The 25,722-nt window shown below is 34.5% G+C and overlaps 1 protein-coding gene and 1 pseudogene across 1 annotated transcript; both read right to left on the reverse strand.

The window, feature by feature from the left end:
* Window positions 1–1,915: 1,915 nt before the first annotated feature.
* LOC120114703 (26S proteasome regulatory subunit S10B homolog B-like) lies at window positions 1,916–5,155 on the reverse strand. Its single transcript, XM_039135524.1, has 10 exons — window positions 4,939–5,155; window positions 4,301–4,420; window positions 3,925–4,061; window positions 3,665–3,826; window positions 3,443–3,529; window positions 3,267–3,353; window positions 3,041–3,178; window positions 2,435–2,626; window positions 2,265–2,363; window positions 1,916–2,119 (listed from the first exon to the last, which is right to left on the reverse strand). Exons 1-10 carry the CDS (start codon window positions 5,036–5,038, stop codon window positions 2,045–2,047), a joined length of 1,197 nt encoding a protein of 398 aa, XP_038991455.1. The 5' UTR covers window positions 5,039–5,155; the 3' UTR covers window positions 1,916–2,044.
* A 1,347-nt stretch (window positions 5,156–6,502) lies between these two features.
* The window catches only part of LOC120114668, a 29,952-nt pseudogene continuing 10,732 nt past the window's right edge, over window positions 6,503–25,722 (reverse strand).

The following is a 25,722-nucleotide window of genomic DNA, read 5'->3' on the forward strand; positions in this document are numbered from 1 at the left end:
TTTTAAATCTTGGTGTTTGATTTAGGAAACTTGTATAGTGAGCCCTTATTTATGTACATATTTGGATTATCATTTATACCCTTTTTATAAATCATCATTGTTTTCTAATATACAAAAACAAAAAGAAATTTTAACATGAGGGAAATCTATGAAGATATCTCCCAACTAAAGGGAAGATATCTTTTTCGAGAAGTTTTTGCATAAATGTTTGTTTTATATTCGATATTTTTTTTTGTTCCACGTTTAGTTATTTCGAGTATTTTTCACCTCTTTTGCACTTTTATTTTATTTTGTTTTATTTTATTTTATTTTATCTTTGCAAAAATTGGGAAATAACATTTTTGTGAGGGGAATCTATGAGAAAATCTCCTAACTACAAAGGAAGTGCGTTCTCGAAGATTGTTCACATTTTTTAAATAAATTCGAATGAATAAAAGAATCATAATTTAAATACATTTTTAAGTTTGTAATTCCCAATATTTAAACAATATATAATCATTTAGGTACCAAAATTTGGACGTTGTGAGGGTGTTAACACTTCTCATGTAATCGACTCTCGAACTCTTAAAAACGAATCTTTGGTAAAACGCATACCATTTATTTTTGTAGTTTAAGGTTTCCAATCTACCTAACTTAAAGGTTGGTAGCGACTCCAAAATCAAATTGTTTTCAAATCGAATTTCATCGTTTCCCCCCCCAAAACTTAAATTTTAAAGTCTAACAGATTCCCGAGGAAACGTTATGACAAGGTGTAAATAAAGAACGTATTTTAGTCTACAATATTCTGATTATATGTTTACATTTCAATTTGTATATAAATAAAATAGGGTAAAGTACATAAATGATCTCATGCTATAGGATGTTTGTTTTGTTGAGTCTCATAACTATTAAAAATTATAAAATGATCATTTGACTATAGTGTTTCCCAACTATTAAAAGTTAAAAACGGTCACCCGACTAACTATATGTTTCAAACTCATTTTTTGTCAAAACATATTAACAATTGTCTTAGCTGGACGTTAACTTGCTGATTGAGATATGATAAAATCATATTTTAATGATGTCTACTGATACCTTCGTTGCTTTTAAGCACTGGAACTAGCTCGACGATATAATGTTTCAAACATCAGCTTGAACACATAATATAAATGGAGACTCGATCAACAAAATACACCTCAAATGATTTTGGGATAAAATTTTATCATTTCTCAATCAACAAGTTAATGTTCAAGTTAAAAGGTCGTTAACTTTTTAATGAAAAATAACGAGTCTAAAACATATGAATAGTCAAGTAATCATTTTGTAACTTTTAATAATCAAATGATTCAACAAAGCAATACTCTATAATTGAAAGATTATTTTATAACTTTGATGATTGAAGACTCATCGAAGTAAAATTCTATAATTATAGGGCCATTTGTGTACTTTCCGCAATTAAATAATAGCTACTTAAATTCAAAATTGGGAATAATATATATATTACTTGAGACCTGAACATTAAAATCTCTTATTTATGAAAATAATATATCTGTTTATATTTTATAATATAATAACATTTATTAAAATATTTTAAAAGAAAAAGAGTAAATAAGATAAAATAAATGTTGTAAAACAAGTTATAATGAAATAATACTTATTAAATTAAATTTAAAAATAAATTATATGTTCTAAAAAGAAAATTAAAAAATAATAACCAACCAACAAGTCTACAATACATTAATACCAGAAATATATTTAACTAAAACTACTTAAATAAAAAAATAAAAAATTCAACCAATAATACCTTCCTAAGGTGACATAATTGAATAGAAAAACACATTTTACTGAAAATAATTTTAAAAAACATGCTTTCTGTCTGTAGCAGAATTTATAAATGAGATGAGTATTTCAGAAAATAAACATGCAAAAGATGATATTTGGATAAATAAGCCATAATTTTGCATATGCATTATGCGCAGCCCTTTTGTCATGAAGGTAGTGGTAACTAAAACACAACACTCGGAATTTATAGAAAACATAATGCCCTGCCTCAACAACAGAATCACTATTCTTTCCCAAAATCACTACTGTAATGTGCACTTGATTCCAGTTTCTTGGCTTCATTCAACTTTCTTACCGCCTGCGATTTAAACACACAGAGAAGCAAGCCCACATCATTAGCAGTTAATCGAATTTTTTTGCAATTATCCATTCCAGATAGTTCTAGTGCACATAAGCCAAATGAAATAACAATCTTCCAAATTTCATGGTTATATATACGGTACCTTCATGAAATCTTCATGGATGACATAATCGCGTTCTGCACGGATTGCTGACATTCCGGCTTCCGTGCAAACATTTCGTAGATCAGCACCATTAAAGCCCTACAGCAATGGTTACAAAAATCATATTAGTTACAGCCATGAAAAAGAAACAAGCCACACTTTTGACTAACCTCAGCAAGTTTAACAACAGCCTCATAGTCAATTTCACCATGCTTGGCAATGCCAGCGGCATGAATCTTGAGGATTTCCATTCTTGATTGCTCATTTGGCAATGGAATCTCTATCTTTCGGTCCAACCGTCCAGGGCGAAGAAGTGCAGGATCTAGAACATCAGGTCTGTTTGTAGCCATGATCATTTTAACCTACATGAAACAATTTTAAATTGATAATTGATTTTGGGTTTGAAAACATAAAAACAAACCTGAGTAACAGGCAGCAATGAAGGATGCAACAAGAGAAATTTGAGCTCCAGTTCATAAATGCTTTAATGTATTTTTAGAAAAAGGAACATATAATTAACCCCCCAGGCACACACTTGATAATATCAAGTGGTAGGCCTGTTTTCTAAGAATCATAAAAGAGATGTTTTAATGCAGCAGTAGGTAAAATGGAATATAAACCACACTGGATAAAACAATGACCAAAGGCACTAAGAAGTTTTACAAAAGCAAGCTAACAGGATACGTCACTCTTTACCCTCGTAGTGAGCTAAACCATACAAAATATAAAAATTATATAAACTATGGCATGTAGAATATCTGCTTTAGATTGTGTACCTTCCCGAGTGAATCAAATCCATCAAGCTGGTTAAGTAACTCCATCAGTGTTCTCTGTATTTCACGGTCAGCACTTGTTCCCTCACTGAAACGGCGCCCTCCAATGGCATCAATCTCATCCATAAAGATGATGCAAGGCTGAAAAAAAAAATGAAACAAACATAAGAATGGCATTAACAGATACAAAGAAGCATAAAAGCAGCCATTCATAACTCCAGGCTCTCACTTGGTGATCACGTGCATATCCAAACATTTCTCGTATCAGCCTTGCACTTTCTCCTATGTATTTGTCAATTATTGCACTTGAAACAACCTGAATTCAAATGAAAAAGGTATAATGCAAGCATTCAAGGACAGGATGAGAAAACCACCAAGGTAAGTCGCAGGTACAAAATTACCGACCTTTAAGAAGTTAGCATCAATATTACTTGCTATTGCTCTGGCTAGCAAAGTCTTGCCCGTACCAGGAGGTCCATAGAGGAGGACACCCTGCAAAGAAAACAAGAAAATTAAGATGATCATCAACAATATATCACTTCACCACAGCATGCTTCACCTGTCAACATACACAAAAGCATACCCACTGAAATTCAGGAATCAATGGGCACAAGGAGCAATAATCACCTTGGGAGGTTTAATCCCAACTCGAAGGAAAAGTTCAGGATTCATTAGAGGGAGCTCAATAGATTCCCTCAGCTCTCGAATTTGATCAGATAAACCACCAACAGCCGAATAGCTGACATTACCAGGGTCTTCGTGCAACATATTGTAAACAACCGGATCAACCTGTAAGCCAAAGATGTAACATAATGTCAGATATCTGCAAAGAAAACTTGCTTTCATATCATGAATACAATTGAATTAATTAGGATGCCGATATTTACCTCACGTGGAAGGGCCCGCATTATTGTAAGTGTTGTCATATCAAGAACTACTCTAGTTCCTGAAGTTAGCTTCTCCTTGTCAACTTTGCTGCGGCAACCAACCACATAACGAGGGCCACTGCTTGCTTTAACAATCACTGGAAAGTCATATAATCATCCAATTTTATAGTTACAATCAATTCTAAAAAAAATGAAATGAAAAACAGCCTAAAATTCAAATGCAAAAACTCTGATGCCAGACTGTGCAATTTTATAAATCAGAATAATTATATAAACATTAAACAATCTGAATGCAAATATGGAAGATACTTAGCTACTTGGACTAATAGTAATGTATTGACATCAACACTAGAAGAGAGAGGGGAAAAGTAGTTACAGCGTTCATTATCAAGAGGCCTGAGAACTTCTCCAATGATCTGTCCGACACTCTGAAGAGACTTCAAATCATCTTCTGTTTTGTTAAACTCCTTCTTAGCAGCTCTCAGATTCTCCCTAGCTAAACATTCAAACAAGTCAAAAACCAAGTTACACATGCGCTATATTAATAAGATAAATAATTGATCTTCAAACAATTAATACATCTCAAGTAACCAAAGGCTACAATCATTCTTTTCTTTTGTTTCTTCTTCCTCCTTTATTAGAAAAAAATTCAATTTCATCAATAACATAAACAAATCAGCAGCCCAAGTCGAAGACATTGAAAAACATAATTTCAGTTAAAAACCAAGTAGTTATCTATTACAGCTCAACCAAAGTATAAAGTCTGTCGCCAAATTGTAACTACTCAAGCTGTCAGTACAAATGAATTGAACTTCCAAAGCAGCACTATTTGCAAAATAAAATAAAAAAAGGTGCTGATATAACCGGGAGAGGAGGCAAAACCCTAAATCGTAAATCGTAAATAAAAATAATAATAACAGCTCAAACGCAAATAAAACGATGCCCAATGGAAAGAGAAAAGTGATCCCAATTAGGGTTAGATGGTCTGGATTATGAGATGAGGCGGGAGGAAACCTGCTCGAACCCTAGATTCATACTCTTTTTGTTGAAGCAGTTTCTTGCGGTACTCCGCAACAGCATTACGGCGTCGTACGGCGTCTTCTCCGTCGCTCATTGTCTCAATCTCTGGTCGGAGTTGGAAGGGGTTTGATTTTGACGAAACCTTTGCGTTTGGGCTTTCCAAGGTTTCTTGAATAAGGGGTTGTTCAAGCTGGCGGCTGTTTGTAATCTCTACGAGTATATAACATATGTATGTATGTAAACATTAACAATAAATATCTTACATCTTCCAAATTAACAATTCAAGATCACAATTAAAACATCTTACATCCTCTAAATTAACAGTTCATCTACTTTGGAATTTCTTTTAATATGATAGTTTTAAGCAATTAATTTAAAATGTATATATAAATATTATATTTCAAGATAAAATTAAAAAAAATTAAATATTATAATTTCAAAAAGTTATAAAAGAGACATTAGATTTTAGATTTTATTGTAAAATATACAGGGCACCGTTAAACACTTTCAACTATTATTAAAAATATATACGATATGTTGAAATGAATGGATAATATTTTGTTAGATTTCGTAACTATGTTTAAATATATCTTTGATATTTTTAAATAATAATTAAAAATAAATATAAATATAATTATAATTATAATTATAATTTTAGGGAAACATTTTACAAATCATAAAAATTTGCATTACAAATAAAAGAAATTAAAAACGCTTAATTAAAATTGCCGTGTACAATTTATACAAATCATTTTTGCTTTTTAAGTTGTAACTAAGAGTTTTATTAAAATGAAGAAATAGACAAGGTATTAACAGAAATAATCTAAATACTCCTCTTCAAATAAAACTTTTAGCTGAATGCAAGAAGCAAGATATAGTAGATGGTTCAATCCCTTTCTACATGGTAAATCATTTTGTTTTTAACCACAATTTCAAGGTATAAACTCTCCATATCTTCAGCTTCGTGTTCTCATAAGGGATGGACTGTGTTAACCTTGAGACCTCTCCGATTTAACTCAGTTTGCACTGCAAGGCATGGACTCAAAATCTTTCATGAAAAGTGCAGAAGCATACAACAAAGCTGTAACTTTTCACAATTTCTTCCAAGGAATCACACCTGTATTGGAGTTAGCATGAGAGTCACACTACTTGTGCGAGTAAATATGCGGTTCTCGAGTAGAACATTGTCCATTAAAGTCGAATTCCCATACAAACTTATCCTGACCACCTATGACGGATGACCTCGAGTTTACAACTCAACTCAAGTATACTAGAAAAAGTATGATGGAAGGAATCGTAAACTCGCAATATGTAACAGTATATTTGGAATTTTGAATTTTGAATCGAGCTAATTTAAGTCGAAAGTACTTTTTTTCTGTATCTTGATTACAACCCTCATTGTATAAACGAATATTACTTAAACGTAAAAAGAATGAAAAATGGTACCATAGCATGAATGTCTACTGCACTTGAAAATGGTACCAATTTAAGAGTGACAACTGCAGAATGTTGAAAGGTACTACTGGATGATGAAAGCACTGAACTGCGGCAAAGTTTTTTAAGAATCAGAGTGGCGCTTTGCCTTCTGCAGTACTTCCCTCAGAACCTTAGCGATTCTTTCCGACATGTGATGCTCTAAAAACCTTTCTTTCACCCTTTCATATCCTTTCTTCCCCATTGTCAGCCTCTTCTCTACACTTGTTGCTAGTTTCACAATGTTATTTGCGAGGGGCATCATGCCTTCTTTGCCAGCAGGATGCAAGAAGCCTGTTGTCCCGCTTACCACTATCTCCGTGGTGCCACCGGCTGCAGTGCCTTGAATAATATTGTAACCAATTAAAGAAAATAAAAGTGATTACATTTCTGTGCTAAAATGAAAAAGAACGAAAAGTATTAGATTGCGAAAAGAAGAAAATCCTATTAAATACCACAGGGCATACCAGCACAGGAAGCTTAAAGGCCATAGCTTCTATTGTTATCTTTCCGAAACACTCTCCCCGAGCCTAAATGTGATAGCAACTTGTAAGCTTAGGCAGCAAAGAAAAACCAAGGCATGATATTTTAATGATTTCAGACAATGGGAACAAGAGTGAAAGCTATATAGTACATAATAATATGAGTCAACGGTACCACAACCAGTAAAGTTTGCAACACAGATAAACAACATTGTTTATTCAGATAATACCTGAGAATTTTGAACAAGAACATCAATAGAAGCCAGATAGCGAGCCACAGTCAGGGTTTATTAACAAAGTGCACTCGACCCTGAATATTATTTACGCTGTTCCATTTCAAACTTGTCTGAGCGTTCATGTCACTTCCCACTATCACTGCATGAATTGCTGGCACCTGTAGCTTTCTCTCTTGGATCAACTTCAAACTTTCATGAAATGAACGAAGAAAAAGGTCCTGACCCTTCCCTCGGGAAACACCTGTTGGTTCTCAGAAGAGGTTCAATTAGTAAAGCAGGCTAGAAGCATAACAGAGGAACATAAACTATAACAGCATCTCACAACATTCTGCTTCTGCATAATCTAACTGCTCAGATTCGAGAAAGAGCACAAAATTATTTACAAGAACATGAACAAAAGACAACATGAGATGTTGTACCAAGGAAAATGGAGGAAGAAATTGGCAACTGATCAAAGTTCTAAAATATAAACAACAATTCTATTGAAAATACTCATCCAGAAACTCATTAAAAATGAAGAAATAATGGACTTATGGAAACAAAGTTGCTGGAAATATTTCTACGCGGGTAAGAAGATGATTGGATATTAATATTATCCACGCAATTAATTCTCAGAAAGGCAACAAGTACTACTTTGAACCGCAATCAAACTAGGATTCAGATCAGAAACCTTCGTCCACGTATTAACTATTTTCAACTTTAGACCACAAAATCAAACTAGGATTTTAATCACTAAGGAACCATTGCAAGTATGTGTTTGATTCATAATGCATACAAAGAATACATACTATTTATAAGAGCAAAGACTAGATCTTCACTTCGCACTCCAAGAGATTCACGAACATGCTCACGGAGAATCCTCTTGGCAACTTTATTTTCAGCCACTTCCATTAGTTCCTTGCTATTTCCCAAGTGAACAACATATGTTTCAGGCATTTTAATCCTGTAAAATAATTTGTAAAATTAGATCAAACAACCAAAACAGCTAAAAATAAAGTGGAACGCAGATTTAAGTTACGGAGTCAATAGGTGTATGCAAATCCTACAATCCACATATCTCACACACATTGTAACTGTAGCGCTAACATTAGCATACAATATCTTGAAACTTGTAGTAGATAGTATAAAAACCATTACCGTAATCGTTCCTTTGTCCGGTTTTTCCAGTAAAGTGTTGTGATACGTGAATCAATCATGGCACCTCCAACAAAAGGGAGGTGCTTAACATATTCTAGTTTGAAGTGATGTCCTCGCATTTCATGAATCCACCAGAGAACATTTGGAAGAACATCAGCATTTTCTTTAAGAACAGCATCCAGCCACTTTGCAGCAACTGCGGTATTCAAAATTACCAAATCAGCCTTAAGAGCAGTGTCCACAGCTTCTTGACCTCTGGCAGAGGAAACCTGACAATAGAAAAAACCCAAAAGCTTAGCACAACATTTGTATCGAAGAAGGAATTGTCGTGGCCGTATTTCGGTTGGGTCCGGAATTGGGCTTCGACGTGAATGAATTGGGTTAGAGTCGCCACCGATCGTTTTAAAAAATATTTAGGTAGATCGGACACCATCTTACTTGATATGCGTTTTACCAGAAACGTGTCGGGTTCGGGAGTCTGTTACGGTCAATGAAGGATTAGCACACTTGAACCGCCCTTTCAGTACCAATTAATTTATCGGTTGTCTTTAATTGCGAAAATTGAAATTTAAAAATTCGGTTCGAATTATTTACCTTTGATTAGTTGAGATTTCTCTAAAAATGTTAGAGGGAATAAATAAATACATGAATAAATACTAAATGAATCAAAAGAAAGGAAAAAATATTAAAAAAATGAAATTAAAATGAAATTAAAATAAATAAATAAATATAATAAATATAATAAAAAAAGGAAAAAATAATAATAAAAATATTAAATAAAATAATAAAAAATATATATAAGTTAAGATAAAAAATACGAAGTGAATAATAATAATAATAGTAAATATATATATATATATATATATATATATATGAGGGGAAAAATAAAAAAAATATACAAAATTAAAATAAAATAAAATAAACATAGAAAAAGACCACTTTAAAAGAAAATAAATTTTGGGGGAAAATTAAAAGAAAAAATCAGGAATGAATTCGAATTAAGGATCATAATAAATGATTACAAAGAAAGAGGGACTGAAAACATGATTTACCCTTTTTCAAAACCAAACAGGCGGACCTGGGAGTTGGATCGAGTCGCGCGCGCGAGTTGGGTTGGCATAACGGGCTAGTATAAAATCCAATTATTTGCCCATATATCCTCATTTCTCACATTTCTCTCAAAAAGCCTCTCTCACTCTCATCAAATGCTCTCAACTCCCCATCCCCTGGTCGAACGTCGGCCACCGTCGCGTGGCCTATCCGCTGGTGGCCGAAACATCAAACTCTCCTACCTTGCTCTCCTCACTACCCCGATACCAGATCCGGAGCCCGTTTCCCCTAAAGATAACCCAATCGACGTAGATCTAAGCCGAGATCTTCGGCTTCCTTACCTTTTGCGATGGCTTCTCACTTCCCGACGATCCGGAGCCCGTTTCCCCTAAAGATAACCCAATCGACGTAGATCTAAGCCGAGATCTTCGGCTTCCTTACCTTTTGCGATGGCTTCTCACTTTCCCGACGAGCCTCCTTCGGTTTTGATGTTTGTCTTCTATTTTTTCGTGCTGTGTATTTATTTGCTTGGTTTGTTCTGGTTTTCTGTGTGGGATTATTTGTTGTTGGTTTCGATTTATCTGATGTATTTTGGGTTCGATTATGTGCACTCAATGGTTGTTGTGGCCTTTGTGGTCGGTTCTTTGGTGTAGATGTTGTTGATTTTTGGGTACTGTTTCGACTGGTGATACTCCATATCTCTGTTGATGTGGTTCTTTGGTTTACTTGTTGGCCGATTGTTTTTCGTTCCCCCCTTCGATGATGCCTCTGTTGGTATTTATATAGCCCCCCAACAAGGTTGTTTCCGGTGATGACGGGATCATTCCCGTACCTTTCGGACCTAACGTTATTTGTGGTTAGCCGATCATCCTAGGATGGCTCAGTCCTAGGATTCTCGGCCGAAACATCTGACCGTCGCATGCTTGACTGCACGGCTCCCCTGACTTGCACGGTGCCTGTGACTAATATCACTTTAGGGCTTCTTAAACCCTAAACCTTAACGGGTTGGGTCATGCCCAAACCTGTTTGTACCAGACTAGTGGACCGATCCATGGGACAAAACGAGAAAAAAGATAAATAATAATAAGTAATAAATAATAATAAAAAAAAGAAAATAATAATAATAGTAAATAAATATAATAAAAAACATTTTTAAAACTATATAATATATGTGTTTAAAATTTTCAAAACTATATAATATATATTTTCAAAAATTATTTTAAAAACTTATATATTATATATATTTTACAAAAACGTTTTAAAATTTATATATATATATATATATATATATGTTTTTAAAATGTTTTAAAATCTATATAATATATATATGTTTCAAATGTTTTAAAAACTATAATATATATATATATATATATATATATATATATATATATATATATATATATATAATGTTTTAAAAACTATATGATATATATATGTTTTTAAAAATGTTTTAAAAACTATATATTTTATATATTTTCAAAATGTTTTTAAAAACTGTATATTATACATATTTTCAAAATGTTTTAAAAACTATATAATATATATATGTTTTCAAAAATATTTTAAAAACTTATATATCATATATATTTTCAAAATGTTTTCAAAATTATATAATATATAAATATATATATTATAAATAAAATAAAATAAAAATGACCCAAAAATAAAATAAAAAATAAACATATGGACGAAAATGAGTGTCTACAACTGTCCCTCTTTGTCATTTTTCGTGGAACGAAAAATAGGACAAAGATAAAAAAGACACAAATTTTTGTTCGGTGGAGTTGAAGAATAACTCCCTGTCGAATTGGGTTGCGCATGGCTCCTTTGTCGTGAAGTCGAGTCCATCTTGAAATGATATGGATTAGGTCTTCGTTAACATATAGCTTTTCTCGTCTTAAGTTATGCTGCCAGAAAACAGTTTCTTATCACTAAGGCACGGTTAACCCAGGTCTTCTTCTCGACTTGAAAACCTCGATTGTAGCCGGACAGTAGTGTAATTGAGGTGTCATCGAGCTGAATAGAATTGAACTCGACCAATTTATTGACAGATAGCCTTTCTTTCCTTGAGCTATGTTGTAAATGATGTGCCTTCGGGTTGAGTGGAATCGAACTCGAAGGTCTTTGGCAGATAACCCTTCTCGACTTAAGCTATGCTGCAAATGATGGTGCCTTTGAGCTAAGTGGAATTGAACTCGAAGGTCTTTGGCAGATAACCCTTCTCTCCTTGAGTTATGCTATAAATGATGTGTCTCTGAGCTGAGTGTAATCGAACTCGAAGGTCTTTGGCAGATAGCCCTTCTCGACTTAAGCTATCCTGCAAATAATGGTGCCTCTGAGCTGAGTGTGGTCAAACTCAAAGGTCTTTTGTTAGTAGATAACCCTTCTAGCCTTGAGTTATACTTCAAATGATATGCCTTGGAGCTGAGCTTAGTCGAACTCGAAGGTCTTTTGGTGATAAATAACCCTTCTAGCATTGGGTTATGTTGTAAATGATGTGCCCTCGAAGCTGAGTGTAATCGAACTCGAGGGTCTTTGGCAGATAACCCTTCTCAACTTAAGTTATGTTGCAAATGATATGCCTTGGAGTTGAGCGTAGTCGAACTCGAAGGTCTTTTGGTGACAGATAACTCTTCTAGGCTTGAGTTATGTTGTAAATGATGTGCCCTCAAAGCTGAGTGTAATTGAACTCGAGGGTCTTTGGTAGATAGCCCTTCTCGACTTAAGCTATGCTGCAAATGATGTGCCTTGGAGCTGATCGTAGTCAAACTCAAAGGTCTTGGGTTGGCAGATAACCTTTCTTGACTTAAGTTATGATGTAAATGATATACTTTGGAGCTGAGTGTAATCGAACTCGAAGGTCTTTGGATGACAGATAGTGCTTCTCGACTTAAGTTATGCTGCAAATGATGTGCCTTGGGGATGAGCGTAGTCAAACTCGAAGGTCTTTTGTTGGCAGATAACCCTTCTAGCCTTGAGTTATGCTACAAATAGTTCCTTAAAAAATGGCTTCCCTTCACGAGTCTAAGCCGTCATGATTCTTCAGGTGGCTCCTTTGAGCGAGTCTAAACCAAATGAGACGATCTCTGAATGACTCCCCTTTTACGGGAAAGTCCACTGATAAATTCTGACAACCAGATATCTTCCGTTATGGAATTGAAATATGGCTTGAAGCCATTAACTAGAAATATGCTGCTCATTGATGGATTGGTTCTCGAACTTATCTGAAATTGATTCTAAGATCTGTAGATATGTCAAGTCGGTTGAGGTGTAGCTTCTCACTGCTGAGTTAAGCAACCACCATCATTCTTTAAAGGCGCTTGCGAATCGAGTATCCTTCATCCTGAAGTTGAACCCTGACTCTAAAATCTACAAAAATCATCTATGTTGAAATGATGAATGTGATGCACCTAAATATGTCTAAGATGCATGCAACATGAATGAGCTCTGTTTTATCTCTCGGACGGAGTCTCGTGCTTTTTTTGCCAATCTGGTCCTTGGAATCAATTGTGCCCCATTTACTTCTCGAGCTTCAGCTTTACAGATCTTTCATATTTGAGATTGTCCTGTTTGAAAATATTTTTCTACTTTTTCTTGTTTTAGAAGGGAAAAGAATAAAAATTCTGTAAAATATTTTTCGCAATTGAATCAAATTATAAACATGAGTTCAAAGTATATTAAATGAATCAATAGCTCTTTTAATGCTTTCAGAGTTACAGCTCTTTGACAAATGTTCAAATGGATGAGTTGGCTTTAGGTTGACCTCCTTTCTAAGGTTTCAATCACCCAAAATGTCATTTTTTTGAAATATCGCAACATACTTTTTTTGGTTTGGCATTTTAATTGGGTGCAGACAAAATGACGCAACTAGCATGATCAATTACTAGACCTTTTATTTCAGTCCTCTAAAATCTTTTATTTGTTCAAGTTTTGTAAGCTCCTCTAACAAAGGTAGTGCAAAAATATCGGTCTAAAAATGAAATTCCTGAGTGCTCGTGTGGAGTTGACTATAACTGGTGTTCCTTAACTCCCTTAGTCCATCTTTACCGAAAATTTCTTGCTTAGATAAATTTGATTTAATTTACCATTATCTATCTAGCTGAATCCATAAAGCCGGGACGTTTAACCAATTGCTTTAGAGGGACAACTTAACATTATAATCAGTTTTATCAAGTTAACTGAAGGGTTCATCTCATCATAAAATCTTCGGCCGGACAATAGCAGTGGAGCAAACACCAAATTGCCAAGTGTTTGAGCAATGTCATGGTTTGAACATAATCTACTCATAAGGCCAGGGCTTTCAAGTTTCCTCTATAACCAATTGCCTTTGTGGAATAGCTCAGTTTTACGAATTTAATTTCTTAAGATTGTCAAGAAGAACCTGTTATAGTCTAGGTGTTGTTGAAAGCCAAAAATTTCATCTTTAGAGTTCAATTTTCAAGCAACTGACCTAAACTAGATTCACTTACTCGACTATTCCATCTGTAAAGATAATGATCATCATTGAACGTCTTAAACAAAAAGTATAGTAATTGGAATATGCAAATGATGCCCCATGTTGTTCGCACCTTATGAAAGGAAAATGTTATATTGGTTAATTGCAAGAGCAAGGTACGGTGTTTGAGTGTATATTCTGGGTAAGGTCAAAGTCCTTGTTCTAAATCATGTTACTTTGTCAAAGATCTGTAACTTTGAACCATTTACAGAGTTTCTTAATTCAGATGATATTCAAAGAAATTACAAGTTTGCAAATGTGATTCATTGCTTAACATCTTTAAAGTAACATAAATTTATTTAAAAGTCCTTACAAAAACTTGAGAAAAAATGAAAAAAAAAATCAAACAGAATTCCTCAAATGATGAAATGATCTCCCTCACTTGGATGCCCCCAAGTTATTGAAGTCGATCCAGTTCTGGTTACGCATCTTCTGTACGACTCTCTTGAATGCGTAACAGTTCAATTGTGTGCCCTGGGACATCGCCGTGATATTCACAATGAGCATTCTTATCATACCACTTGGGGTATGGGGGCTTCATGGGTTCCACCAGGTATGGTGACACTATATAGGTGTCAAGAAATTACTGGTAAAGCTCTTTGTAGGTCATGGGAATATGGTCAAAATGTTTCCTTTCCCTCCTCTATTCTCTGGAATCTTGTTTAGAAGTACCTGATGGTATAGCTATAATTGATTTCGGTTTGGAGATTGTAACACCTTTACTGGTATGGTTAATGTTGTTAATCTCCCCATCCCGCTCTCGCATAAGAGGTTTCTTACTGGCCTCCCCATCCTTAATTTTGCCTTGCTTTTTGGCCGACTCGATCATTTTCTTTGGCTATAACCAAGTCTGAAAAGCTCCCTGATGTAATCGCAACCAAGTGTTTGAAGTACGGAGCCTTCAGGGTCTGTACGAAAAGCTTTTGGGTTTCATTTTCATCCAAATGTGGATGAACATGTACAACCAAATATCTCCATTTTTGTGCTTATTGCCTGAAACTCTCATTATGCTTATTTTCCATGCTTTGTAGCATAACTCGATCTGGCCTTATGTCATTGACATGCTTGTATTGTTCTATAAATCACTTGGCCAGGTCTTTCCAGGTCTTGATATTTGATCGGCTTAGATGGTTGTACCACCGGATGGTTGAGCCTGACAGGCTTTCCTGGAAGCAGTGGATCAGGAGTTGGTCGTTTCCACCATATCTTGTCATCTTTCGGCATAACATGATAATGTGAGTGGATGAACAACTGTTCCCGTCAAACTTCTCGAATTCTGGGGACTTGAATTTTAGAGGAAGAACTAAGGCTGGTACTAGACTGAGTTCTACGGCATCGACTTCATGGTAGTCATGGTCTCTTTTGACTACCTTCATTTGGTCCTCCGATTGCTTGATTTTCTAATCCATCTTCTTTGATTTGTCCTCTTCGTCTGAATCCGGTATATGTTAATAACCTAGATTGTTCTCAGGGTTAAATACAAAGGATGAGGGCTTCACTTTTATGGCAGATGAGTCCCCTCGAAGTTCCAGTAAGATTTCAGGTGAGACAACCACTTGTGGGGTAGGTGGTATAGTTACCCCTTCCGGTGAACCTGCCCGAGGTGCACTGGTCTGTTGTAGGCCAACTAACTTGGCAACGATCTAATCAACCAAAGACTCTTGGTTATTCATGATTATATTCAAAGTTCTCAGACTACTCTGGTTTATCTTATCTTCAAGTTCTTTCTGCAATTTTGCCATGTTCTCCTCGATTTTCTTGATTCTTGATTCCATCTTCTTCTTTTTCAGACGGGTGTTATACGGATGGGGTGTGTCCAATGCTTGAGGTGGTGTATCCAATATGTGTTCCTTTTTATGAGACATGCTTTTGTTAGTTAATGCGAATGTAAATAAAAGTAACAAAATGCAAAATATGTCTAGATGCATAATGCATGCAATGTTCGAGGCATTGATCCAAAAAAATGTGTTTGTTATTAGAAATAATCCTTATTGGGATAAAAGTGTTACGTCTGAAGAGAAAAAAAACTTTTTGATGGTATAGATCCCGAACAGCCCATGACAAGTTGATTTATCTTCCGTCTTTCTACCGGTTAAATATCCTATCGAATCGTTCCAGCTCCTTTGGCTAAGCTTGTGTTTGTGACGAGCTGCTTGCCCCCCCCCCAAAAAAGGTCTCGACGGACTGCATCTCCGACTTTCACTCTCTACCGAGCTTGTTTCTAACGAAAGTACCATTGGAGCCCTTCATCCGAAGTTTATCGGCTTGAATTCGTCAATAATGGTCTCCAACTTAGCTAGGGTTTTCACTATCTTGTTCTCGTAGTTTTCGAAATGATCGTCCGGATCAATAACATTTTCTTCGTCTTACCCCTGCAACATTTGCCTCCGAGTATTCTTTGACCTCGACTGACTTCTGAGCTTTTCATCTCTTTGTATTATAACCACTTTATCCATTAATGCAGATTATTCATGTTTAACAAAAACGTTTTTGGTGGATCAACACCTCTTTTAAATGAATGATGCAAAAGATGAAAATAAAATAAAATAAAATAAAAATAAAGAAAAGTTAGTGAGGTGAAAATAATAAAAAACAAACATAAAAATAAAAGTCCTACCCCACATGCTTATTATTCCTACCCGGACATAATCTCTATGCCGCATGTTAATTTTGAACTAGTCCTAACCGCATACATTTCTAGTTCACATGTTTTGAACAGAAAATAAAGCAGGAAATAAAAACCAAGCAGCCTAGGGTTTGCAATGAGGTTTTGGGGTGGGCTCTAATTCCCTGTACTCTCCCGGTTTAGGTTCTAAAAAGGTACCCGAGTTCTTCTCGCTGGTGCCCCCTCGGGCTTACCAGACCCTTAGTCCTAAGCCCATTACAAGCTTATGTGGACTAAGTTAAACTCGAGATGATACATTCCCTTATGCCTATGCGGTGAATAAATTCACACGAAGACATAAGGTATATGAATCCCGAAGGCTACTTGCTAGGCCTGTGCGGAGAATAAATTCTCACGAAGGCGTCGCTTTCACCCCCACTTAAATAGGGTTCAGAGCTCGGGTATAGAGCCTTAGATGGAAAAACTTTGAAAATCTGAAATCATTAAAAAAAATGTTAGTATAACTATTTATTTGAAAAATAATCAAAGGTAATTAATTAGAATTGAATAAATAAATTTAAATTTAAACTTACTATTTTCATATAAAAAGACAACCGAAAATCAATTCTGGCCTGACTCATATACCTGTCCCCATCGGAGTCACCAAGCTGTCGCGCCCGTCTTTCGGTTAGGTCCGGAATTGGGCTTCGACGTGAATGAATTGGGTTAGAGTTACCACCAATTGTTTAAAAATATATTTAGGTAGATAAGACACCATCTTACCTGATCTGCGTTTTACCAGAAACGTGTCGGGTTCGGGAGTCGGTTACGGTCAAGGAAGGATTAACACCCTTGAACTGCCCTTTCGATACCAATTAACTTATCGGTTGTCTTTAATTGCGAAAATTGAATTTAAAAATTCGGTTCGAATTATTTACCTTTGATTAGTTGAGATTTCTGTAAAGATGTTAGAGGGAATAAATAAATACATGAATAAATACTAAATGAATCAAAAGAAAGGAAACAAATATTAAAAAAATGAAATTAAAATAAATAAATAAATAAAGATAATCAAAAAAAGGAAAAAATAATAATAAAAATATTAAATACAATTATAAAAAATATATATATAATAAGATAAAAAAATAAGAAAATAATAATAATAATAATAATAATAATAGTAAATGTATATATATATATATATTAGGGAAAAATAAATAAAAAATATACAAAATTAAAATAAAAAAAAACATAAAAAACCACTTTAAAAGAAAATAAAATTTGGGGACGAAATTAAAAGAAAAAATCAGGAATGAATTCAAATTAAGGATCATAATAAATGATTACAAAGAAAGAGGGACTGAAAACATGATTTACCCTTTTTCAAAACAAAACACGCGGACCTGGGAGTTGGATCAGGTCGCGCGCGCGGGTCGGGTTGGCATAACGGGCTAGTATAAAATCCAATTATTTGCCCAAATATCCTCATTTCTCACATTTCTCTCAAAAAGCCTCTGTTACTCTCGTCAGATGCTCTCAACTCCCCATCCCTTGGTCGAACGTCAGCTACCGTCGCGTGGCCTATCTGTCGGTGGGCGAAACATCAAACTCTCCTACCTTGCTCTCCTCACCTCCCCGATACCAGATCCGGAGCCCGTTTCCCCTAAAGATAACCCAATCGACGTAGATCTAAGCCGAGATCTTCGATTTCCTTACCTTTTGTGATGGCTTCTCACTTTCCCGACGAGCCTCCTTCGGTTTTGATGTTTGTCTTCTGTTTTTTCGTGCTGTGTAATTATTTGCTTGGTTTGTTCTGGTTTTCTGTGTGGGATTATTTGTTGTTTGTTTCGATTTATCTGCTATATTTTGGGTTCGATTATGTGCACTCAATGGTTGTTGTGACCTTTGTGGTCGGTTCTTTGGTGTAGATGCTGTCGATTTTTTGGTATTGTTTCGACTGGTGATACTTCATATCTCTGTTGATGTGGTTGTTTGGTTTACTTGTTGGCCGATTGTTTTTTATTCCCCCATTCGATGATGCCTCTGTTGGTATTTATATAGCCCCCCAACAGGACTGTTTCCGATGATGACGGGATCGTTCTCGTACATTTCAGGCCTAACATTGCTCGTGGTTGGTCGGCCATCCCGAGATGGGTCAGTCCCAGGAATCTCGGCCGGAACATTTGACCGTTGCGTGCTTGACTTCATGGTTCCCCTGACTTGCACGGTGCATGTGACTAATATCTCTTTAGGGTTTCGCAAACCCTAAACCTTAACATGTTAAGTGAGGCCCAAATATGACTAGACCAGACTAGTGGATCGGTCCCTAGGACAAAACAAGAAAAAAAATAATATGTAATAAAAAAGAAAAAAGAAAAAAGAAAAAAAGAAAATAATAATAATAGTAAATTAATATAATAAAAAACATTTTTAAAACTATATAATATATGTGTTTAAAAAATAATTTTCAAAACTATATAATATATATTTTCAAAAATTGTTTTAAAAACTTATATATTATATATATTTTACAAAAACATTTTAAAAATTATATATATATATATATATATATATTTTAAAATGTTTTAAAAACTATATAATATATATATGTTTTCAAAATTATTTAAAAACTATATAATATATAAAAAAATTTAAAATGTTTTAAAAACTATATGATATATACATGTTTTTAAAAATGTTTTAAAAACTATATATTATATATATTTTCAAAATGTTTTTAAAAACTATATATTATACATATTTTCAAAATGTTTTAAAAACTATATAATATATATGTATATGTTTTCAAAAATGTTTTAAAAACTTATACATCATATATATTTTCAAAATGTTTTCAAAATTATATTATATATACATATATATATTATAAATTAAATAAAATAAAAATGACCTAAAAATAAAATAAAAAATAAATATATGGACGAAAATGAGTGTCTACAGCTACCTCTTTTTGTCCTATTTTTCGAGGAATAAAAAAGACATAAATTTTCGTTCGGTGGAATTAAAGAATAACTCCCTGTCGAATTGGGTTACGGATGGCTCCTCCGTCGCGAAGTTGAGTCCATCTTGAAATGATATGGAATTGAAGCCATAGTTCGGACTTTGAATTGGAACGTGGCTTCTCGTTGCCAACTTGTAGTCAACTTCGGTCTTCTTCTCGGTTTAAAGATCTTGGTTTAAAAATATGTCTGGAAAGTAATTATTGGACTCCACCATACGGTTGACAAGCCCTCGAGCTGAATGAAATCGAAATCGAAAGGTCTTCGTTGACATATAGCTTTTCTCGACTTAAGCTATGCTGCCAGAAAACAATTTCTTGTCACTAAGGCACGGCTAACCCAAGTCTTCTTCTCGACTTGAAAACCTCGATTATAGCTAGACAATAGTGTAATTGAGGAGTCATCGAGCTGAATGGAATCGAACTTGACCAATTTATTGACAGATAACCCTTCTCGCCTTGAGTTATGCTGTAAATGATGTACCTTCGGGATGAGTGGAATCGAACTCGAAGGTCTTTGGCAGATAACCCTTCTTGACTTAAGCTATGCTGGAAATGATGGTGCCTTTGAGCTAAGTGGAATCCAACTCGAAGGTCTTTGACAGATAACCCTTCTCGCTTTCAGTTATGCTGCAAATGATGTACCTCTGAGTTGAGTGTAATCGAACTCGAAGGTCTTTGGCAGATAGCCCTTCTCGACTTAAGCTATGTTGCAAACGATGGTGCCTCTAAACTGAGCGTGGTCAAACTTGAAGGTCTTTTGTTGGTAGATAACCCTTCTAGCCTTGAGTTATGCTACAAATGATATGCCTTGGAGCTAAGCGTAGTCAAACTTGAAGGTCTTTTAGTGATAAATAACCCTTCTAGTATTGGGTTATGTTGTAAATGATATTCCCTCGAAGCTGAGTGTAATCAAACTCGAGGGTCTTTGGCAGATAGCCCTTCTCGACTTAAGCTATGCTGCAAATGATATGCCTTGGAGCTGAGCGTAGTCGAACTCGAATGTCTTTTGGTGACAGATAACCCTTCTAGCCTTGAGTTATATTGTAAATGATATGCCCTCGAAGCTGAGTGTAATCGAACTCGAGGGTCTTTGGCAGATAGTCCTTATCTACTTAAGTTATGCTGCAAATGATGTGCCTTGGAGCTGATCGTGGTCGAACTCGAAGGTCTTTGGTTGGCATATAACCCTTATCGACTTAAGTTATGCTGCAAATGATATACCTTGGACCTGAGTGTAATCGAACTCGAAGGTCCTTTTATGGCAGATAGCCCTTCTCGACTTAAGCTATGCTACAAATGATGTACCTTGGGACGAGCATAGTCAAACTTGAAGGTCTTTTGTTGGCAGATAACCCTTCTAGCCTTGAGTTATGCTGCAAATAGTTTCTTAAAAAAATGGCTTCCCTTCACGAGTCTAAGCCGTCATGATTCTTCAGGTGGCTCCTTTGAGCGAGTCTAAACCAAATGAGACGATCTTTGAATGACTCCCCTTTTACAGGAAAACCCATTGATAAATTCTGACAGCCAGATATCTTCCGTTGTGGAATTGAAATCTGGCTTGAAGACATTATCTGGAAACATGCTGCTCCTTGATGGATTGGTTCTTGAACTTATCTGAAATTGATTCTGAGATCTGTAGATATGTCAAGTCGGTTGAGGTGTAGCTTCTCACTGCTGAGTTAAGAAACCACCATCGTTCTTTAAAGGTGCTTGTGAATCGAGTATCCTTCATCCTGAAGTCGAAACCTGACTCTAAAAGCTGCAAAAATCATGTATGTTAAAATGATGAATGTGATGCACCTAAATATGTCTAAGATGCATGCAACATGAATGAGCTCTGTTTTATCTCTCGGACGGAGTCTCATGCTTTGTTTGTCAATCTGGTCCTTGGAATCAGTTGTACCCCATTTGCTTCTCGTGCTTCAGCTTTACGGACCTTTCATATTTTAGTCTGAAAATATTTGAGCTTTACATGAATGAGCTCTTTTTCTACTTTTATGTTTTTTCATGTTGTGTATTTATTTGCTTGGTTTGTTCTGGTTTTCTGTGTGGGATTATTTTTTGTTGGTTTCGATTTATTTGTTGTATTTTGGTTTCGATTATGTGCACTCAATGGTTGTTGTGGCCTTTGTAGACGGTTCTTTGGTGTAGATGTTGTCAATTTTTGTGTACTGTTTCGACTGGTGATACTTCGTATCTCTGATGTTGGTTCTTTGGTTTACTTGTTGGCCGATTATTTTTCGTTCCCCACTTCGATGATGCCTCTATTGGTATTTATATAGCCCCCCAACAGGGCTGTTTCCGGTGATGACAGGATCGTTCCCGTACCTTTCGAGCCTAACTTTGTTCGTGGTTGGCCGGCCATCCCGGGATGGGTCAGTCTTAGGAAACTCGGCCGGAATATCTGACCGTTGTGTGTTTGATTGCACGGCTCCCCTGACTTGCGCGTTGCCTATGATTGATATTACTTTAGGGTTTCCCAAACCCTAAACCATAATGGGTTGGGTCAAGCCCAAACCTGACTGGACCAGACTAGTGGACCGGTCCCTAGGACAAAATGAGAAAAAGGAAAAAAATAATAAGTAATAAATAATAATAAAAAAAGAAAATAATAATAATAGTAAATAAATATAATAAAAACTATTTTTAAAACCATATAATATATATGTTTAAAAATAATTTTCAAAATTATATAATATATATTTTCAAAAATTGTTTTAAAAACTTATTTATTATATATATTTTACAAAAACGTTTTAAAAATTATATACTATATATATATATATATATGTTTTTAAAATGTTTTTAAAATGTTTTAAAAACTATATAATATATATATGTTTTCAAAATGTCTTAAAAACTATATAATAGATATTAGGGATGGCAAACGGGCGGGTCGGGTGCGGATACCCCCTTCCCCATCCCCATACCCACCTAATATTTTTCAATCCACCACCCGCCCACCACCCATGATGGGTACAAATTTTTAAATCCACACCCGCCCACGCGGGTAAATTCTCAAATCCATCCCCACACCCACTACCCACTAGCGACGTATCCGTCTAGACCCGCCTGAAAACAAACTTTTTTTTTACGGAAGAGGTTTCGGGTTTTGGCTTTTATGAAAAGCAATGATATGTAAAGATGAATTTATATTTACAATCATTCCAACCAGAGTCATAAATTTGGTGAAATTATTAATGTCTTCATCACGTTCATAGGTGTGGTCAATAAAATACATTCGTGCTATGCTTGAGACCCTCTGGAAATCTTTTCAGCTTTGAGTGTATATAATGGTTCATACTCAACGAAGAGGTTTGACAGGTAAAATTCCAGAATAAGTTTATCTACACCAAACATATGGTATCTTGCTAATTCACAATTCACAATTCCAGAATAAGTTTTGACAGGTACAATCAACTCAATGATATCAAATACTTCTTGTGGCACAAACAATATTCCCAATAACAATATTTGGTTAAATTACATGTTATATCTTATACAATATTACAATTTATAAATTAGTCTCTAAAATTACACCTAAATTCATAATGGTCCAAAATTTAATGGATATTTAGCTAGATGGGCGGATGCGGGGCGGACGGATGCGGGGCGGATGGATGCGGGGCGAGTAATGACTCAAACCCATTACCCGCCCACTACCCGCGAGGGGTATCACTTTCTAAATCTACACCCGCCCACTACCCGCTAAAATTATACCCATCCCCGCCCCAATTGGAGCGGGTGCAGTGCGAAATCCACGAAACTGTACCCGTTTGCCATCCCTAATAGATATATATTTCAAAATGTTTTAAAAACTATATGATACATATATGTTTTTAAAAATGTTTTAAAAATTATATATTATATATATTTTCAAAATGTTTTTAAAAACTATATATTATATATATTTTCAAAATGTTTTAAAAACTATATAATATATATATGTTTTCAAAAATGTTTTAAAAACTTATATATCATATATATTTTCAAAATGTTTTCAAAATTATATAATATATACATATATATATATTATAAATAAAATAAAATAAAAATGACCCAAAAATAAAATATTAAATAAACATATGAACGAAAATGAGTGTCTACAGGAATAAAATGAAGAAATAAAAAAATCATGAATTACCTCCTCGATCCAACATCTTGTGTCCTAAACTGTAAACGATGTCATCAGATTCGGTTGGTTTATGGTTAGTTACCCAAACAACGTCGGCGCCAACGCCTCTCAGCAAAAATGCCAGTTCCATTAACAATAAAGGCCTACCGGAAATGGAAAATTCGTGGGAGACTAAGAGAACGAGTTTTGACTTCATGAAATCGAGAGGATTTGGAGTCGGTGCTTCATCATTGCGGTTAACTTCATTGTAGGTGCCCCCTTCTTCTTCTTCTTGCCCTTCCCGGACGAAGTGGCTGACATTCTTACTAGAATTGTTGCTGCAAGAATCGAAGGTGGATCTGATGAGGAAGGCTATCAGCGTTGATAGAGAAAGGAGTCATAGAATCATCAGTGGCCATCCCTTTTTCTGCTGGCTTGTAATCCATGGGCTCGGTTGTCTTCCCATTCTTCCAAATATCGCTAGCTTCACTAACTCGCTACTGCTTTGATCTATACATGAACAATAAGGACTTACGAGAACTTTTATGAGGATTTACAATGGTTAAATTGTGTGATTCGAGGTCGCTCCACTGGATGAAGAAGCGGGTGTCGTAATTGTCTTTCAGTTGGGTCCCGGAATTGGACTTCGACTTGAAAATGTGGATTGGAGTCGCCACCGACCATTTTGAAACGAATTTAGGTGGGTCGGACACCATCTTACATGATCTGCGTTTTTATCAGAAATGTGTCGGGTTCGGGAGTCGGAGTCGGTTACGGTCAAGGAAGGATTAACACTCTTGAACCGCCCTTTCGGTACCAATTAATTTGTCGGTTGTCTTAGTTGTGAAAATTCGAAATTTAAATTAAAATTTAACAGATCCGATTCAAATTACTAACAATTGATTGATTTTAATACCCTTAAAAGATAAAAACGTTAAATTCGTAGCGGAGTATAAAATCGAATTAGGATAGCAAGTGTGCAAATGTGAGAATAATAAATAAAACAAGAAAAAAATAGAAAATAACAAAACACGTAAAAAATAATAATAAAATAATAAAAATAAACAAAATGAATAAAATGTTAAAAAACAAAGACACAGATAAAGGGAAAAAATTAATGGAGTAAAAAATAAAAAAAAAAGTAAAATAAATTAAAAAAGAATAAAAATAATGTGAATATATAAAATAGTATTTACTAAAATAAATAAAAAATAATAAATATATAATACTAAGTAAAACAAATAAAAAATAAAGATATACAAGATATTAAGAAAAAAATAATAAAAAAATAAAATAAAGTAAAAATATAATATATATAAATAAATAAAAACAAAAAATGAATATTAAGAAAAAATATATAAAAACATATAAAATATAATATTAAGAAAAATATATACATAGTAAATAGAGAAAAATTAATACATCTATACACATATATATAATGATATAAGATATATATAATAAAAATAATATAATATAAAAAAAGAGGAATACAGTAAATAAATAATAAAATATAATTAAATATATATATATATAGGGGACAAAATTAATATAAAAGTAAAATTAAAGGGTAAATTTCAAGGCAAATTAAAGATTAAGATTGACTTAGGGGGAATATTAAATACTTTAAAAAAATAAACATGCCTCGGGAGTAGATCTAGGTTCGAAACTTCGAAACTTCACCCCTTTTTGGTCATCGACGCAACCCACGCTTTGTGTTATTCAAACCAAATCTCAAGAAAAATAACATGTACATGCGAGAAATGAACGAATCAATGTAAAAAAAGATGCTACCTTTTATTTCCTTTTCGAATCGTTTACAATAGTTTTGCCTTTGTATTTTTTCGTGCTTTCCTCTGTATCTTGTATGTAAATCGTGTGTTACAAATGGGGAGGATTATATGTATTTATAGTGAAAAAAAAAACTAACTATTTTTAGAATCCTATTAACAATAGAATCATAATGCAACTAGATTCCTTGCTCGGTTGTTACACGTTTGTTGGTGTGGTTGTTGCTTTAAAAGATATGGTGGTGGAAGAGTCCTCTTAGGAGATGAACTCTTGCTAGTTCTATCTTTTAAGAAAATGGGTGTCTACAGCTGCCCCTCTTTGTCCTTTTTCGTGGAACAAAAAATAAGACAAAGATAAAAAGACACAAATTTTC

Source organism: Hibiscus syriacus, unplaced genomic scaffold, assembly GCF_006381635.1.
Source record: "Hibiscus syriacus cultivar Baekdansim isolate YM2019G1 unplaced genomic scaffold, ASM638163v2 tig00110239_pilon, whole genome shotgun sequence".
NCBI classification, from domain to species: domain Eukaryota; kingdom Viridiplantae; phylum Streptophyta; class Magnoliopsida; order Malvales; family Malvaceae; genus Hibiscus; species Hibiscus syriacus.